Genomic DNA, 19,487 nt, shown 5'->3' on the forward strand with positions numbered 1-19,487 from the left:
TCACTTCAGCTCTGTATACATTTCGGCCATTTGAAAATAGCCGATCGACAAGCTTACAATGCGTCGCGAAGCGACGCATTGTAAGCTTGTAGATCTGCTATTTTCAAATGAGCTTTTAATTCATTTTGAAAACTTGTGAAATGGGATATTCTGCATAATGAGAACTTTCTACTTTTGGTACTTTAAGTATATTCTGATAGCAATACTTTTGTACTTTTACTCAAGTAATTGTTGAAATCCGGACTTTTACTTGTAAAAGAGTATTGCTATATATTGCAGTATTGATACTTTTACAGTGTACAATTAAAACAAATATGAGTTATTTTTCTACCACTGATACATTTAGCCCCTACGGAACCTCTCCCTCCGCTAAGTAGCTCCGAGATGAGGTCCCTCTTTAATTCCTGCCGGCTGCGGTACCCATTTTCGCACATTTTCCACTTTTACATGTTTCTTACCCCTTTCTGCACATCGTATCCAAAAAGCAAAGCAATTGCGCCACTCTCTCAGATGTTTTAAGTTCTAGCGGAACATAACAGCTTCCAACGTGTTGAAGAAAGTATTTAATTTGCATCGGATTTCATCCGGTTCCATGTTTTTAAGACATTGCGCAAGAGTTGCGCCCGTAGAGATAACATTACTGATTACCCTACTGGTCAAATGTTGAATTGCATCTTCTAATGCAAAATATTATGGAACCGGATGAAATCCGATGCAAATTAAATACTTTCTTCAACACGTTGGAAGCTGTTATGTTCCGCTAGAACTTAAAACATCTGAGACAGTGGCGCAATTGCTTTGCTTTTTGGATACGATGTGCAGAAAGGGGTAAGAAACATGTAAAAGTGGAAAATGTGCGAAAATGGGTACCGCAGCCGGCAGGAATTAAAGAGGGACCTCATCTCGGAGCTACTAGCGGAGGGAGAGGTTCCGTAGGGGCTATGATACATTCAACTATTGGCTCCTCGTGAGAACCATCAACAAACAACGTTCTGTATCCATGGCAACCAGGGGAGCACGCCTCTCTGCTTCTCTGCGCGGTGACGTCACGTACACATCCCGGAAGCAGCAGGGTCCAGTGTAAACTGCTCTCTCTTGTCGTGTTGGAGTGTTTATATACTTTCTATTTATTTACATGTCTCTCCTGCTGCTGCATCAACAACATGAATCCTCCTCCGACCTCCAACAGCTACAACAACAACTCCGTGTCGACCTCTTCTTCTAAACGTAAGGACGTTCAACAACACCAACCGTCTCTTCTTTCTTTCAGTGTGTGTGTGTGTGTGTGTTGTTGAGAGTCTCACACAACAACAAGCCATGACACACTACCGTTAGCCATGCTGCTAACGGCTAACAACAACACAGATGCAGTCAGTCAGTCAGTCAGTCAGTGAGTGTGCTTCTGGAAACATGTTGTCAAGTTGATTATGGTCGTGGACCCCCATGATCTGCCAGGGAGGGGGACCCCATAAGAGAAGAATTTGTGTTGTTGTTTTCTTTCTCCAAATTATTCCAAATCCTTAATATATATATATATATATATATATATATATATATATATATATATATATATATATTTTTTTTTTAAATATATATTTTTTAAATAGACAAAATATATTATGGGTTTGAAGTGGTTAAACAGATTTTGAGGCTATATTGTTATTTTTTTAACTCATTTAGCAGTGGACCCTATATGACAGTGGTTCTCCCCCCACCCTGACAAGCACTTGTTGGAATTGTAGTAGTTTTGAGTTATTACATTTAGTTTGACTCTTTTAGTGAAAATAGCAGATCTACAAGCTCACAAAGCCGGGCAACGCGAGGCGTAGATCTGCTATTTTCAAAAATGTTCCTCTTTCTTATATTATTTGACAATTTGGCCAATGTTTGTTTGGCCAGTTTTTATAGAATAGTTTGTTTAATTACTTTCCATGCAGTAATGGTCTCTTTTTTTTCCTTTATTTTTTTTTGGTATTAAAAAGGTCTTAAAAGTCCATAAAATGTCACTTCACCGTCATCTGGGGACCCCCCCCACCCAAAAAAAAAAAGAACCACAGCCCTATGGAATCACCTCAAGGACCCGGGGGTGGGGGGTCCCCATCATTAATCCCCCCCCCCACCACCCCCCAGTTTAATTTGTAGACTCAAAATGACAAAATGGCATTAATATCACTGCTGTCACACAGACAATAGACCTTAATAGAGAGTATAGCTGAGTGTGTTCTTCTCATATCCAATGAACCAAACATTGATATTATTCAGTGTCTTGTATAAACGTCACGGTTTTGGGGGGCTTGCCAGGGTGCAGGCCCACATAACTGCAAAATCCCCTGGTTGATGGGTCTATTCCCTGTTACTTGGAAACCTGTGTGTGTGATGATTCACGTCACACCATCTGAGAACTCCCCCCCCTAACTCCCCCCCCTAACCTCAGCTTCCTCTGTATTAAACTGTCCTTTAGGTGGGGGAAAACCCACCGAAATATCCTCTTTCTTTTAACCGGGAACGCATCTGTGTCATTTTTAGATTTCTTTGGCTATTAAACACATTGAGTGCCAGTTTTTTTTTTAAACAGGGTACAGTCAGTGCCTGGATTTTTAACCATTTTTGAACCTTTTTCAAGTAGTCACAAAATATTTTCAGTGATCACCGTCCTCACGGTGATCCCCTCATTACACACATAGAGGTCTCGGGGGGGAAAAAAATTAAAACATTTGGTAATCCGTTCCATAGTTGCAGCATATATTTTTTTCCCACACCTCGTTTGGATTATGAAAAACGGTCCGGACCGTTTTTGGCACTCAATGTGTTAAAAAATAGCAGATATACAAGTTCATAGCGCAGCACCGAGTGCCGCGCTATGAGCTTGTAGATCTGCTATTTTTTGAAAAATCATGAAAAGGTTCCTGGAACTAAATATTTGACAAATGTTCGCTTAAAAAAATACATAATCCAAGATTTTGCCACGAATTTTCAAAAATAGCAGATCTACAAGCTCATAGCGCGGCACTTGGTGCCGCGCTAAGAGCTTGTAGATCTGCTATTTTTGAATAGCCCAAAGAAATCTTCAAATGACACAGACAGGTGCGTTCCCGGTCTTAATGGGTTAAAGTCTCACGCAGGGGCGACTCTAGGACCTTTTAACCCATTAAAACCAGGAAAGCGTCTGTGTCATTTTAGATTTCTTTGGCTATTCCAAAAAATATCAGATGTACAAGTTCATAATAACTCATCACTTTGTGCTGCGCTATGAACTAGATCTGTTATTTTTTAAGAATTGTGCAAATTTGTGCAAATCTTTTTTTCAAGCGAACATTTTTAACTCAAACCTTTACTTCTGGGGGGTCCCTGGAACAGAATATTTTGAGATGGGTGGTTCTTAAACATTTTCAATATCAAGGACCCCCAAAATGTTTATGCTTTTTACCTTCTGAGCCCCTGCTGCCCCCCATTAAGGAGAGAGTTAGAAAATGAAAGTGTCTCAAAAACAAAACTGTATTTATGGGAAATGTTTATGGATATTATAAACTGATCCATTCCACACACAAGGAGAGACAATGAAATGAAAGGGGCTTTTTTTTTTATTGTGCAAGTATCAAAACGAAACTACCGTTGGGAAATTATTTGTTCACGGAGGACAGCTGTGACCACACCTGAAACACTGGTGTTAAGTTACAAAACCCAGACCAAAAACCATATCTTCGACTGTGATGCACATTCCAAACTGTTTAAGCGGGCAGAATGAAAATGAAAGTATCCTTCCCTAATGTGTGAGCTTAAACCACAAACTTGCAGCCAATCTATAATTTCTAGGGGTGCTTGAACACCCCTAAATAGATGCTCATGCACCCCAAGTGCTTCCATTGTGTCTGTTGACTAAAAGCACCTGGACAGAGGCCTGCCTATAGGTTAAGTTAACTACTGTGAATGAATTTTTCTACTGCTGATAGGTGGCATATTGCTCATTATACCTTGTTGCCTTTTGTAGAATCGGCCTCTTCATGGGTTAGTAGTTTAATCATTGCATTAACCCATCGAGACCGGGAACGCATCATTGTCATTTTTCAATATTCAAAAATAGCAGATCTACAAGCTCGGTGCCGCGCTATGAGCTTGAGCTTGTGGATCTGCTATTTTTGAAAAATAGTGAAAATTTGTGCAAATCTTTGAATGTAATATATATTTTGAAAGTTTGTAACTCAAATCTTTTCTTCTGGGAATGTTCTTCTGTCAAGGACATTATTAGGAAGATTATTATATGTATTTGACCGCGGACCCCCATCTCAAAATATGTTGTTCCAGGGACCCCCCAGAAGCAAAGATTTGAGTTAAAAATGTTCGTCTTAAAACATAATATTCAAAGATTTCCACAAACTTTCCACGATTTTAAAAGAAAATTGCAGATCTACAAGCTCATAGCGCGGCACTCGCGCTATGAGCTTGTAGATCTGCTATTTTTGAATAGCCCAGGAAATCTAAAATGACACAGAGATGCGTTCCCGGTCTTAATGGGTTAACCCAGTAACCCTATTCTTACCTCTATCGTGTGTTTTCACGCTTATTGCTGTGATGATGACACCTGCATTTCTCCCCCACGGGGCTTCAGTAAAGGCCCGTCTAATCTGTCTGTTGTCACGCCAAACGCAGGGAAACGCGAGGCGGAGCGCTCGGTGAACTGGACCATGGAGGAGACCCAGGTGCTGCTGTGTGCGTGGAGCGACGAGCGCATCCAGAAGAGCCTGGCGGAGAACCTGCGCAACCGGCACGTCTTCAAGCACCTCTCGGCCCGCATGTGCGAGCTGGGCTTCTCCCGGAGCCCGCACCAGTGCAGGCTCCGGGTCAAAACCTTAAAGGTAGGCCAACGGATAATGGGGTCAGATTATGTACATAACTAGTCCATATGTAGGTCAACAATATGATTTGTAATTGAAATATAATCATTGGAAATGACTTAACACAAGCGGAAAGTTTTCTGTAACTACTGAAAAAGCAGCTGTCCGCGTATGAATAATTAAGTTGCTAGTTGTACATACTGTATAGTTTGTACTTGGTATAATGTTGTCCTATAATTGTACATTGTAAATGTCTAGCATTCAAAACCAGCTATGTTTGCAATGCTCTGGTACGGTTTCTGCTGTTAAGTATGAAATTAGATGTATGATTGATATACAGTAAGTGTCCTTGTATTTGTTTATAGGGAGCTTGGGTGAGTTTACCATGATGGAACTCTTCCACTCCACAAAACGTTATTTACTGGATGTTTTCTGAGTTTTGGGGGCGGGGCAGATTTAGCTGTTCAAAACACCAAAATGAGAAAGCCATATTAACTCATTCAGTGCCTGACTTATTTCTGGCAGTTTGGCTCTGAGTGCCACAGCCAAAATTCATTGTTAAAAAAAAGTGCTTAGGAGCCGAGATACAGCCTTTTTCAGTAAGAAGTTAAACAAGCAGTGAATGGAGCAGAACATTTTCAAATCATGATATCTTGGGTTCTGAATATTTTTTTTCAAAAAATAATAATTATTATTATTTTATTTTTTGACATCTTAGACGTCCAGTGGCACTGAATGAGTTAACATATAGGTACTGTTTTTCACATTATTAGCTTCCCAGCGTTTAAAATTATCTGCTCTGTCTTTAAAGGCCAACTATGTGCGGGCCAAGCTGCAGCAGAGCGTGGACAGCTCGCAGCCCTGCACCTTCAAGTACTTTGCCGAAATGGACGCCGTGCTGGGGAGGAGGTCTTCGGAGGCGGGGGGGGGACCCGGGCGTCTCCCCGGTCCCATCATGGGAGGCTTGGTGGCATGTCACGTCGTGAGCTCCGCGGAAAGGACAGGAAGTCTAGGCTCAGACGCCAGCCCCAGGATAGACATGAGAGGCGGCCATTTTGGCTCGCTGGGGACAAACGGGCGACAGCATTTGAGTTCCTCAGAGGACAAAGGAGGAGGTCGCTGTTCGTGGCCGCTGAACTCTGAGGTGAAGCTGGAGGACGACAGGGAGGATTCCACGGAGGAGTTTGAGTACAGCGACACAGGGATGTCCCAGCCTCTCCGAGACAGATGCCACGATGCTTTTCTAGAGTCAACTATGCACCATGAGCCTGGTGGTACGTACTGTGTGTATGATGATGTATGATAGTTATTATATTTCATATTTCGTGTGTGTGTGTGTGTGTGTGTGTGTGTGTGTGTGTGTGTGTGTGTGTGTGTGTGTGTGTGTGTGTGTGTGTGTGTGTGTGTGTGTGTGTGTGTGTGTGTGTGTGTGTGTGTGTGTGTGTGTGTGTGTCTGTTGCTAACCCCAGTGGTCGCTGTTTTAACCCTTTCAATAGCTATATATGCTATAACCATAATTTTATACTTTGGCTATTAAAGAATAGCAGATATACAAGCTCATAGCGCGTCCCAGAGTGCCGCGCTATGAGCTTGTAGATCTGCACATTCTTTAATAACCAACTCAAAATCTTTTCTTCTGGGGGTCCCTGGAACAAAACAAAACAAATTATATGTTTGGCCGCGGACCCCCATCTCAAAACACCAGGGACACCCCCCGGAGCAAAGATTGTAGTTAAAAATGTTCAAAGATTTTACAAAGTTACAAAGCACAAATTCTAAAGATTTTTTTAAAATAGCAGATCTACAAGCTCGTAGCACGGCACTCGGTGCCGCACTATGAGCTTGTAGATCTGCTATTTTTGCATAGCCAAAGTATAAAAATAATGGTTAAAGTGGTTGCACAGATGCGTTCCCGGTAGGGGTGTGCCGATATATCGTCCCGCGATATATCGCGATACGTTTTCGTGACGATATGTATCATTTTGGAGGAAAAAATATATCGTTTTGAAAAATATTTTTTATTTATTTTATTTTTTTAACAATAATAATAATCAGGCATGCAAACAGCCCCGAGGTGAAAAGGGTGACAACATGTTCTTTTTTTCCGGGTCAGGTGTCACACTATTGCCATATTTGGATTCAAAACGGCTATTGTAGCTGAAAAGCTACAAGTTTGCATAAATGCAAAAACAGAAATATTTGTTTACATTTGCTTTTTTTCTCCCCCATATATTTTCTTAACTCATTCCCTGCCTAGAACGACTAAAACGACTTTTGTCCTTTAAGCCCCCTCTGCCAAGAACGACTAAAACGACTTTTAATTTTTTCAACAAAAAAAAAATCTTTTTTTTCTTTTTTTTTTTTTTTCTTATTTATTTATTTATTTTTTAACCCAAAGACCAAGGAGATATGATTTGTTGAAGATCTAGACTCCCATCCACTTCATTGTTAACTTAAAACTTAAACATTTTGTATCTCGGCTCCTGAGTACTTTTTTTTTTTAATTAAAAATCTCTGGCAGTGGGCAAACGCAAAAAAATAAAGTTCTGGCAGTGAATGAGTTAATAAAAAACTGCGTATCGTATCGAAATCGTATCGAAGTTGTGAGCCCAATATCGTATCGTTTCGTGAAATTAGTGTATCGGCACACCCCTAGTTCCCGGGTTTTAATGGGTGAACCCTTGCGTCCTGCAGGTAATCCTCAGGAAGACGACCTCAGCACTCCCTCTCCGCTCCAACCTCCTCCGCCACAGCCTCCGCCTCCTCTCCTTCTCCTCCCCCCCCCCCAGCCTGGGTTTACTCTACCTCCGCCACCCCCGGACCACCACCACCACCACCCCCCCATCCCGGGGGGAGGCCCTAGTAGTGTCCGCGCCTCCTCCTCCTCCGCTCCTAGCCAACCCCTGCTGCTGCCCCCCCAGTGCTCCTCCTCCTCCTCCTCCTCCCTGGAGCCCACGCTCAGTCACCTGTCGGAGTGCTTCCAGCGCCTGGTGTCGGAGACGCGGGGCCTCCTGGTGCAGCTGGAGGGCCAGAGGCAGGAGCAGGCCCGCTGGCACCAGGACCTGCTGTCCCACTGGCTGGAGAGAGAGGAACGCAGGTACGCGTGTTGTAGGGCCGTCAACGGTTACACATTTAACCCATTAACACTTGGGGTGCCAGAGGTTTATTAAAATATTATACGTTGAGTGCCGGGATTTTTTACCATTTTTGAACCTTTTTCAAGTAGTCACAAAATATTTTCAGTGATCACCGTCCTCACGGTGATCCCCTCATTACACACATAGAGGTCTTGTACAATCGGGGGAAGAAAATTAAAAACATTCGGTAATCCGTTCCATAGTTGCAGCCAGTTGAAAATAGTCAAAAATACATTGTTAAAAAAAAAGTACACAGGAGCCGAGATACAGGCTTTTGAAGTCATAAGTTAACCAGGAAGTGGATTGGAGTCTAAATCTTCGAAAAATGATATCTCCTGGTGCTGTGAAGGAAAAAATATTTTTTTTCCAAAAACGTAAATATACGTTTTTGGCACTCAGAGGGTGTATTTGCAAAAACGTATATATACGTTTTTGGCACTCAGAGGGTGTATTTGCAAAAACGTATATACGTTTTTGGCACCCAATGTGTGACCTGAGGCCGATTCTACATGTCTCCTAAATCTCAACAGTATTCTGAAAAACGTATGTTTCTATATCAGTGGTGCTCAATCTTTTTCATGTCAAGGACCCCCAAAATGATATGTATTTGGCCGCGGACCCCCATCTCAAAATATTTTGTTCCAGGGACCCCCCCAGAAGCAAAGATTTTAGTTAAAAATGTTCGCTTTGAAAATATATATATTCAAAGATTTGCACACATTTTCACGATTTTTCAAAAATAGCAGATCTACAAGCTCGTAGCGCGGCACTCGGTGCCGCGCTATGAGCTTGTAGATCTGCTATTTTTGAATAGCCCAAAGTGTAAAATAATGCTTTTTTAGCTCAAATCTAAAAATGACACAGTTCCAGGTCTTAAAGGGTTAAGTTGACGATGAATTGTCACTCAAATAATTGCGATGAACGATTTAATTGTGTGTTTGGCCGTTGAACGTCTGAACATATGAAGCCTTTTAGGCTTCGTAATCCAAAATTGCACGGGCAGATATGACAAATAACTGAAACATTTAATAATTTTTTATACATGTAAAACGTGACACGTTGTAAGCTTGCTATTACTGCATTTTTTTCACTTTTGAAGATGTGTGAAAATCTTTCAACATGGAAACGATTATGACGATTATGCAAAAAATAATTGCGATTAGATGATTATGTAATAATTGTGACAGGCCTAGGTATGGGCTGCGACTATCGATTATTTCCTCTGTGATTATTCTATCAATTACTTTTTTGATAAATTGAATAATCGCGTAAATCTTTTTATTTCAAGGATTTCCGCATATAATGACATGCCCAAAACAGGGATCGATTAATTAATCGATTATTTTATTAAATGAGCGATTATCGTTCGTTCAATTAACTGTCGAACCCCTAAACGCAGGCAGCGGGAGGCGGCCGACAGGGAGGAGCGCCGGGAGAAGGCCCGCATGGAGCACGAGATCAAGGTTCTGGAGCTGCTCACGGGCCTGGCGGTGCAGCAGAGGGCGGCCGGGACGGAACAACATCGCTGCAGGTGCAGCAGCGCTGACGGGCACACTGTGGCGGAGCCGACGAGCGCTCCCAATCATAACACTGAAAACTGAATCCTAAGAGACACACACGCACACACACACACACTTTCTGAAAATGACAGCTGGTGTAGGAACCGCTCAAAGCGTGTGTGGGGGGGGGGGGTGTCTTCATTATAAACTGACTGTGGGAGCTGACCCAAGGTGCAGCTAGGAGGGAAAGAGGCGCACCACCTACGTCGTTAGTGTCGGCTAGTCCGCACTCTCGCATCGCATTATAAAACTGCAAATACACCAGGCCGACGGTCGCTCGACAGCAGCGACGGTCACTGCGGTACGGGTTGACAGACCGTAAGAAACATTTGCCCAAAAAACGACATGTCTCACCTCCTCATTAACCCATTAAGACAGTTTTTTGAAAAACATAATAATAATAATGTTTCAAGATTTTTCAAAATCCTCAATTTTTCAAAAATAGCAGATCTACAAGCTCATAGCGCGGCACCAAGTGCCGCGCTATGAGCTTGTATATCTGCTATTTTTGAATAGCCAAAGAAATCTAAAGTGACACAGATGCGTTCCAAGTCTTAATGGGTTAATTAACGACTTAAGCCCTATTATACTCTTGTCAGAAGAACCATAGCGAAAATAGCCAATCTACAAGGTCTCAACGCTTCCTGATGCAACGTGTTGGGAGCTTGTAGATTGGCTATTAACGCTATTTTTTAAAAATGTTAACGATTTTAAAAATTTTCCCCAACATATGTGAGTAAGCAAGAGAGTTAATGTGGTTGATCAGGAATGAAAGTGTACATTATTACCAGAACACGTCGGGATTTAAACCGACACAAACTTGCAGGAGCCTCCTCTATTTAAACTACCTGTAACTATTTAGTCACTGTAGGTCCATTCTGACTTATTATGAAGTGGCATCCTCTCCGCAGAAGAGGCACTGGTCAATCTTCATTCTCTTAATTCCAAAATGATGAAGCTTATTTCAACACTCCATTCGCCATGTGTTTTGAAGCATAGGAAAGTCGCCACCGTATCTTTATTTTTAACACGCACAAGCCAAGCAGACTACGCAGACTACCCACAATGCTCGGAAACGGGAGCTGGCGTTGGCTGACTGTAGTCCTGGGCTATTTCACTCGACGGGAAAAGAGGAACATATTTGGTGCAAGCATGGGCTTTATTTATTTGTAATAATATTATTTTAAACCCCCCACATTGAAAATGACTGAGCTAGGTGATTGTGATCTTCTCAACCATGCACTTTGTGGCAATATCTGTGAGGGAATTTCTTAATTTTCAACATTTTCAACCGATCTTCACGTAATTGGAAAGGTGGCATCATTTCTGTCTACTCACTGTGTGTCTCAGTGAAGGGGCTGTGGACGGTTCAAAAACCTGCCTACCAGTGGCATCATCAGTTGGAACGTTTGGTCATTTCAAACAAGATTTCACACTATTTTTGTATTAATGCAAGAACAATGGCTTCCATTTTCAGCGTGTTAACTTTCCAGGAAGAGAAAGTCTGTGTAGTTTCTATTAGCTTGGAATCCCCATCGATCATGCAATTTTTAGGCAGGTTTCATAACTGTCCATAGTCCACCAATGAGATGCAGAGTTAGTAGATGGAAATTGAGCCATCTTATGACGCACACCGATTCTATGAAGTTATGGTTTGAAAATGGGTGAGGTGCTCCTTTAAGCTAAAACTCTGCTAATGTTTAGTACTGTCTGCACTTTTATATAAATAAAAGTGATATTTAATGTCTCCATGTGTTTTTCTGGTCTTGGTTGGTGCCAGGGGCAGCTCTGATGGATCAGTGTACAGTTGTGACGATGCCTGCCTGGCAGGCATTCAGCGAAGATATCCGATCTACAAGCTCACAATGCGTCGCAACGTGAGCTTTGTAGATAGGCTATTTTTGGCAAGGGAAATTCTAGTGTACCTAGTATAGAGCCTTGGGGGACCCCAGTCAACTAAGGATATAGTGTTTAACTTGTTATGGGTTACGTTTTGTGTGTGTGTGTGTGTGTCCGTGTGTGTGTCCGTGTGTCAGTGTCTGTGTCCTTGTCCACTCCTATCAAAAAGAACCGGTCGCGCTACAGGGGTATACAAAAATAGAAAACTATGCTCTGGGACACTATGTGAGTGTTCCTAACTGGTATATTTGGGATGCATGGGGAATAGAATATATTTATCAAAAGAAGGAATTGAAAAATCCCAAAAAGGTAGCACATCCAAAATTTCCAAATTTTTTTTATTGCCACACACCAATAAACGAACGCTTACGCGTTTCGGCTATGAGCCTTCATATCACATAGATTCAACTCCCTTAATACAAAAGGTCAGGTCAGTCAATAGAATATATTGTTCGTGTTGTATAACGTGTTGTGGTCGTCAGAACTCTTCTGGGAAGTTTATTTTCCCAGAACCGTATTTCCTCCACCACCACAGTGGTCTGGAATCTGTGCTCACATAACAGACCCTTAACACAAACCAGGAAAAAACAGAGTGAACTATTCTAACCACTTAAACCCCTATTATACTTCACTGACCGACCGGGGTCCCCCAGGGGTCCATCCTTGGGCACACGCCTTTGTTTTTCCCCTCTACGCTAAACTCATTTCCTCCCAAAACAGAAGATCTACAGGCTCATTGCAACACGTTGAAAACTTGTAGATTTGCTATTTTTTTGTACTGAATGTTTGCCTATTTTGACATGCCCAGGCACGTGGTACAGTAAGAAATGAAGGATAACACCAAAAGGATGACACAAAAAAGTCCCGGGGACTTGTTTCCATTGTGGTCCTATGTATTTCAATTCATCAACATAGCGTAAAAAATTAACACAATAATACATGTCGTCAACAAATACAAACACTATGTACAAAGGAGAAAAGGGGAAAAATGGCGGCAGTGAATGACACCTCCGCTCGATGGGAATTTACATTTACCTTCCCTTGTGGTCTCCTGATTTTATCTTTATTGGCATGAGAAAACATCATGTTTACGTTGCCAAAGCAAATGTCAAAACATAATAAAAACAATTTATGAAAAAAGTGGGCAAAGTATGTACAGTTGGAGGGGGTACAGCATTGTGTTAAAGCAGAGTTATGTCACATTGGGACATTATCTACATGTTATGTAAAGGGTCATTTCAAGCGGTTACACATTGCAGTGTTTTGGGGAATGTTTAGTGAACTATCAATGGGGGGGCATTTCTCTAGGAAGAGCAGGTGTGAACGATGCTGTCTGTGTCTGCCGCATGGGTTTCTTTTCATATGCTGAACTAGATATGTTAGCTATTCACCTTCTGGCTGCCCTGAAGGAATGAAGTGTTAACTGTTTGGAATGGAAAATACCCCATTGTTTTTTTGCTACTGAAACACCAGGTACCTCGCCTGTTCCTACTGCTCCCAATACGAGCAACATGTAAACAAGTTATAAGATGTTTTTGCTGCTCTTCTGTCATAGGCAGTGGTGGAAAATAACCTAAGTACATTTACTCAAGTACTGTAGTAGAATTTTCAGGTGCTTTCACTGTATTTCCATTTTTCAATACTTGATACGTTCTACTCCACTACATGTCAGAGGCAAATGTTGTACTTTTTTACTCCACTACAATTATTTGAAAACAACAACTTTAGTTACCAGATACTTTGCAGACTTAGCTTACCGGTATTTCAAAAACATACATGTACCACTTAATCCCTATTTTATATTTCCGCTATTTGAAAATGGCAGGAGTACAAGCTCACAATGTGTCACGATGCGACACATTGTGTGAGTTTGTAGATCTGCTATTGTCTAAACCTTTTGTGATGATAAATTGTGAGCCACATTGTGAGCCATAAATTGTGAGCCATTCATAATCAGTATGTTTACTTTTGGTACTTTGTACATTTTGAAGGCAATATTTTATGCCATATTTTGTACTTTTTCAAAAGTAAATGTTCAAATACAGGACTTTTACTTGTAACACAGTATTTCTACATTGCGGTATTGCTACTTGAGTAAAACATACTTCTTGGTGGAAGTACTTCTTCCACCATTGATAAGAACGTGACGGTGAATGTCAATTTGTGCATCTGGCCATGTAAAGTGGAAGGCTGGGTCTGAAGCTCATGCCTTCGTCAGTAATTATCCCCCTCTTTCTTCCAGAACGGCTGCATGTAACCATTGGTAACCGCTTTCAAAAGAAAATGTCCATTGGAAAAGCATGAAATGACTGTTCCACTGTGACTTGTTCATAAGATCCACTAGACTAGACCAGTGGTTCAGTGGGGAGTTCAGGGACCCTCAGGGTTCCTTAAAGCGGGTTCCAAATGGACCCTTCACAAGTCTTAAACTCTGAGAGTTATGCGGGGTCCTTGAAATTAAAAAGTTTGACAAAAAAACACTGCACTAGACACCAAGTTATTACATTTATCTTGTTATATAGCTCATTTATCAACACACAGCAGCTGTTGTTTTGCACATACGACAACCGTCGTTTCTCACCACATATACTGTAGGATGAACGGACACTCTAAGCATTTCGTGAAAGGCCTCCTTATGTAACTAGTTTGACAGCAGTGGTGGAAAGTAAGTACATTTACTTAAGTACTGCACTTAAGTACAATTTTGAGGTATTTGTACTTTACTTGAGTAAACTTCCAATACTTTTACTTCTACTCCACTACATCTCAAATCCAAATATTGTACGTTTACTCCACTACATTCATTTGAAAACTTTAGTCACTAGTTACTTTGTAGATTTTGATTGTTATTATTATTATTAGAAAACATACATTAACCACTTCAGCCCTACATACATTTTGGAGTTTTGAAAATAGCAGATCTACAAGCTTGTAGATCGTCTATTTTCAAAAGATTTCAAAGATTTGTATACATTTGAAAACTTGAAATGGGACAGTCTGCATAATGAGTACTTTTACTTTTGGTACTTTAAGTACATTTGTACTTGTACTCAAGTACATTTCGAATTCCGGACTTTGTGACAGAGCATTTCTAGATTGCAGTATTGATACTTTTACGTAAAAAATGTTGTACTTTTTCCACCACTGTTTGACCACAAACTACAGTATATATATGGACCGCAATCACTGAATATTCATTATATTAGTTTAATTTAATCCAAAGTCACAGATGAGCAGATTGATTGCCCCTTTATTCTGAATCTTGCAAGCCAGGCTCCTTTTCCAGCAACAAGGTTGCATCAATTTCCATTGCTTTGGCACCTGGCTGTCACCTTCAATTACCTAGTCAGTTAATAACATGTCACTACTGCTCTCTCTGACTCAATGAAGGTTGTGTGTAGAGAAACAATAGGCCTACAATAGCGTCACATTATGAAATCCCCTGATTGTGTGCGTCGAGAGAGGGAAACAGACAGCACTGAGGAGAATGGGGAAGTGGAAGAGCGGGGGAAATGGAATGGAATATTTTTGCTATTTTTATTTTAGGTTATCTTTACTTATCTGGGTGTTGTATGCTATATATAACCACATGAACCATAGTGTTCCTATTATGGGCATGCGTGTCATAAGGAGATGAACGTTCTGTGTAAATAGCAGATCTACAAGCTTAAAACGCATCGCAAGCTTGTAGATTGCTATTTTTCTATGAAGAGATTTGATGCAGATGGAAAATGGAAGGGATCAAATATAGACCCCTGGGGGTCAACAAAGTAGCCTATAGAGTTCAGTGGTGTAAAGTAACTAAGTACATGTACTCAAGTACTGTACTTAATTACAATTTTGAGGTATTTTTACTTTATTGGAGTATTTCCAATTTTCAGTACCTTTACTTCTACTCCACTACATCTCAGAGGCAAATATTATATTTTACTCCACTACAATTATTTGAAAACTTAAGTCATAGTTACTTTGTAGATTTTGCCCAGTTCAGCCCTATATACATTTAAAAATAGCCGATCTACAAGTTCACAATGTGTCGCATTGCGACGCATTGTAGATCTGCTATTTTCAAATTATTTTTTTTACATTTTATACATTTGAAAACTTAGGGAATGGGACATTCTGCATAATGAGTACTTTCAAATTTTGGTACTTTAAGTACATTTTTATACCAATACTTTTGTACTTTTACTGAAGTAAATTTAGAATTCCTGACTTTTACTTGTCACAGAGTATTTCTACATTGCAGTATTGATACTTTTACTTAAGTAAACAAATTGAGTACTTTTTCCACCACTGCTCCTCCTAACTATCAATACTTTTAGCTTGGGACCCCCCTCAAGGACCCCTGTCAGGTCCTCGGCCCCGACTTTGAGAACCACTAGCTTCAGAGGGAGGAGGGGTCTATGGTGGCTCTCGCCGCTGATTGGCTGTGAGCAGTTGAAGTATACAGTCGTGCAGGCGCTCCTAAGCTCATACAAGTCAATGCGCTCCCAGAGTGCGTTTCTCTGCTTCTCTCTCTCTCTCTCTGTGTGTGAGAGGCACAGCGGACCTATTCAATATTATTCATATTATTAACATTATTCATGCCGCCAGAAGGATCGCAGCTGGAATATACACGATCCGAAGTGTTTTTGTTGGTTGATTTGCATTAGAATAATGGCATGTTAAACAGGCTGATCTGCTGCAGACTAACGGATTCATTCATTCCAAGAGGAGTTCTGACCACAACCAGCGCTGCTTCCATACTTTCATAAGGATCAGGGATCAGGATACATAATCATTTGGGATTTGCTTTGGTCATCTTGAGGTGAGTTATATTATGGCCTTATGATAAATACTGATCTGATCTGTGAATGTAATTCTATGACGATTTATTGTGTAGTGACTTGATTGTACAGCCTACTACAGAGAGCGGCGAGCGCCTCTGCTTTAGGCGCACCTTGCAGCTTTGACCACTTTTCCTACGGTGGTGTGTGCTCCATCGGATACAAGATATACATGCATTATCAGACTTAATGTTATCCTTCAACTTCTTGTTTATGCCCCAAAATGACTGAATATACAGGTTTTGTAGCAATTGTAGGATTGTCGAATGTTTAAGCATGTTCTAATCATGTATACTTTACTTGAAAACATTTCCCGAATATATATATTTATATATTTTTTACATTTTAGACAAAATAGTCAATTTTACATCGAGGTGCCCAGATGTCCCTAGGGCCCACCTATCCTGTTACCGCTCCATCCCTCCCTTCATCCATCCATCCATCCATCCATCCATCCATCTATCCCTCCATCCACCCCCCCCCTCCAGCAGGGAATTCAGTTGTCCGCTCAAATGAATGTACATAATGTCTACTGGGCAATTTGACACGTAAACTTACACAGTTTCCACACCACATTGCATTAAATACAATGTGATTATTGCATTCAGTGGAATGCAATACTGATGATGGCTAATATTATTTACAATTGAAATGATGCCATGCATGGCCAGGCTGGGGAGAGCTGGCATGTTGCTGACCTTTTTATAGTCTTTGTCCTCCTAAATAAGCATGTAAAATATCCCCCAATAATGGGATTTCAGACGTTGATAGTAAAGCTATTTTTAACTTGTGTAGGCTATCTTGTTAAGAGGATTCCCTGGTCTTCCCCTTACAAGACAAGTGAAGGATCAGCTAAAAAGGTAATCCCAGATATCCATTCTACTACCAGACCACCAGCCTTTGCACTGTAGCCCACTGTGAGCAAAGCAAACCCAGGATGTGCTGACAAGTTGGATCCGTTTATTAGTTAATCCGAGAATTAGTGCCATTCTTTCAGAGGAGATGGTAGTATTTTTTTAGGAGCTTTGTGGCCATGAATGAATGCAGAGAGACAGAGAGATAGAGAGAGAGAGGTAGAGAGAGAGAGGGAGAGATAGAGAGAGGGAGAGAGAGAGATGCATTCAGTCCTATCAGAAAAAGCCAATATTGTCACAGTAGCCTGACCTGGGGGTGCAAACAATGGGGGCTGCTTTAGAATGCTATAGGGTCCCATGACACCATATTATCACATTAATCTAATATCACTGCTTCTCAATGTCTGGTCCGGGGGACCACCAGGGGTCCATGTGGACCCTTACGGGTCTGTAACTCTGTGAGTGTACAAATGGAACCACATTTCTGCACTCAGAGTTAAATGAACAGATTCATTCATTAAATGAACAGAGGATTTTACAGTGTCGAGTGGGGCTTGCAGAGATGAAAAAAATGGCCTGATGATGCATATCAAACTGGGGGTCCTTTAAATTAAAAAAGGGTTGAGAATCACAGATTTAAACCATGTTATCTTGGAAGACTCTTGGCCAAAGTGCAGAAGGAGTGAGGGTTTTTCTGTGTGTGTGTGTGCGCGTGTGTGTGTGTGTGTGTGTGTAGGATGTTGTTTGGTGTTTGGGTAGTGTGGTGAACAAGGCTGAGGCCGGGTGTGTGTGTGTTGTGACACACTGACCTTGCATGACAGTGATAATGGATGGGTATGGTATGCTCTGTTATGGTTAAACCAAAGGGTGATTTTACACTTGGCATGCTTGCCGTGTGTGGCGCCAGCCAAGTATAAATCAGACTTAATATACGTCAGGTGTCATACGGAGGCGGTATATATATATGCTGGTCTGGACAAGCTCTGGTTAGAGAGCCTTCACACTCACCCCCACTCTTTATATATGTATCTTATTTAAGCTGTTTATTGATGTTTCAGTGTCACATGGGGTCGACACTGTCAGGAGATAAAGAAGCACAAGCGGGGGTTTAACCACATGAACCCTGGCTGCCCCATTCTGTAGGGCACGAAGATTCTGCAATAATAGCTGATCTACAAGCTCGCAACGTGTTGCGTTGCGACTTGCTGTGAGCTTGTAGATCGAAGATATTTAAGTGTAGAGCAGTGGTTACCTGAGGGTAGTTCCAAACGGGCCCTTTGCAGGTCTCTAGCTCTGAGAGTGTACAAATGGAACCAATGGTTCCATTTGTACACTCTCAGAGTAAAAGGGGTCTTTGAAATGAAAAAGTTTGAGAAGCACTGGTGTAGAGGGAAACACGTAGGGGGCCTAGAATAGACCCCTGGGGTTCTCCGGTCAACTTACTAAGTATATAGAATATAAGTGCAAATATGCAGGCTTTAGCCGTTCATGCTGCAGCCTACTATCATGACCAGCGAGTGAGGTGGATTCAAGCGCATACTTTTTGTTGACCACACTGACTCCCCAGCTTCCCCTAAATTACTATTTACGCTACTTGCACTGTGGGCCAGTTTCTGCCCTAGTTGCTCCCTTTGCCGCTCCCGCTAGCCTCAGCACAACCAACCCTCTATACACAAGGCCCCTGCTTCAGAGGCGCGAGCAGTTAGCTCTATCTCTCAACCTCATTTCCTCCTGGTCATGGATGAGTGAGATGGAGGGTGTGTGTCTGTGTTTGATTTAGATGCTCTAAAAAAGCTGCCAGGGTGCCTGTGTGTGTGTGTGTGTGTGTGTGTGTGTGTGTGTGTGTGTGTGTGTGTGTGTGTGTGTGTGTGTGTGTGTGTGTGTGTGTGTGTAGAAGACCTTGGGAAATGGTTTGCGCTCCCCTACTGCTTGCTGAGGCTGTTATCACGAGCTGTTGTTAACACCCCCGTCTTGGCAGGAGGAAGCTAGTGTGTGCGGGGTGGGCTTGTTCTATGGCCTCTCTCATTTTGGGAGTGAGAAACGGCGTTCGTTCATGGCCCCCCTGGGGGGGAAGCTCCGGGCCACACAGGGCCAGTGGTGGAAGAAGTACTCCAGTTTGTTTTAATTGCGTTAACAGTAGCAAGACCACAAGTAAAAGTGCTGTGTTCAAAAAATGTCCTTGTTTTTCTTAAAAGTGCAAAAGTATTTCAAAATGTACTTAAAGTACAAAAAAATCTAAAGCTGTCAAATAATTGTAGTGGAGTAAAAAGTACAAAATGTGCTTAAAACAAAAGTACCTCAGTCAGAATTGTACTTAAGTACAGTACTTTGAGTAAATGTACTCAATTACTTTCCATTACTGTCATTTTACGAGTGA

The 19,487-nt window shown here is 41.5% G+C and overlaps 3 protein-coding genes across 3 annotated transcripts in view; all 3 read left to right on the top strand.

Annotated features, from left to right (window-relative positions):
* LOC308089223 (H-2 class II histocompatibility antigen, E-S beta chain-like) overlaps nucleotides 1-19,487 on the top strand; it is a 219,489-nt gene that overhangs the window by 99,511 nt on the left and 100,491 nt on the right. The gene's annotated exons all lie outside the window — the stretch shown is intronic.
* On the top strand, nucleotides 1,097-11,471 carry LOC308088490 (uncharacterized protein). Its single transcript, XM_080432956.1, has 5 exons — nucleotides 1,097-1,227; nucleotides 4,648-4,853; nucleotides 5,644-6,106; nucleotides 7,527-7,929; nucleotides 9,369-11,471. Exons 1-5 carry the CDS (start codon nucleotides 1,164-1,166, stop codon nucleotides 9,568-9,570), a joined length of 1,338 nt encoding a protein of 445 aa, XP_080289082.1. The 5' UTR covers nucleotides 1,097-1,163; the 3' UTR covers nucleotides 9,571-11,471.
* LOC308089216 (ras-GEF domain-containing family member 1B-A-like) overlaps nucleotides 15,970-19,487 on the top strand; it is a 42,617-nt gene continuing 39,099 nt past the window's right edge. Inside the window, exon 1 of the mRNA XM_080433795.1 lies at nucleotides 15,970-16,237. The gene's annotated coding sequence lies outside the window, so the exon portion shown is untranslated. The remainder of the gene's footprint in view (nucleotides 16,238-19,487) is intronic.

The sequence above is a fragment of the Gymnoscopelus braueri genome, assembly GCF_963280865.1.
Source record: "Gymnoscopelus braueri genome assembly, chromosome: 7".
Lineage (NCBI taxonomy): Eukaryota > Metazoa > Chordata > Actinopteri > Myctophiformes > Myctophidae > Gymnoscopelus > Gymnoscopelus braueri.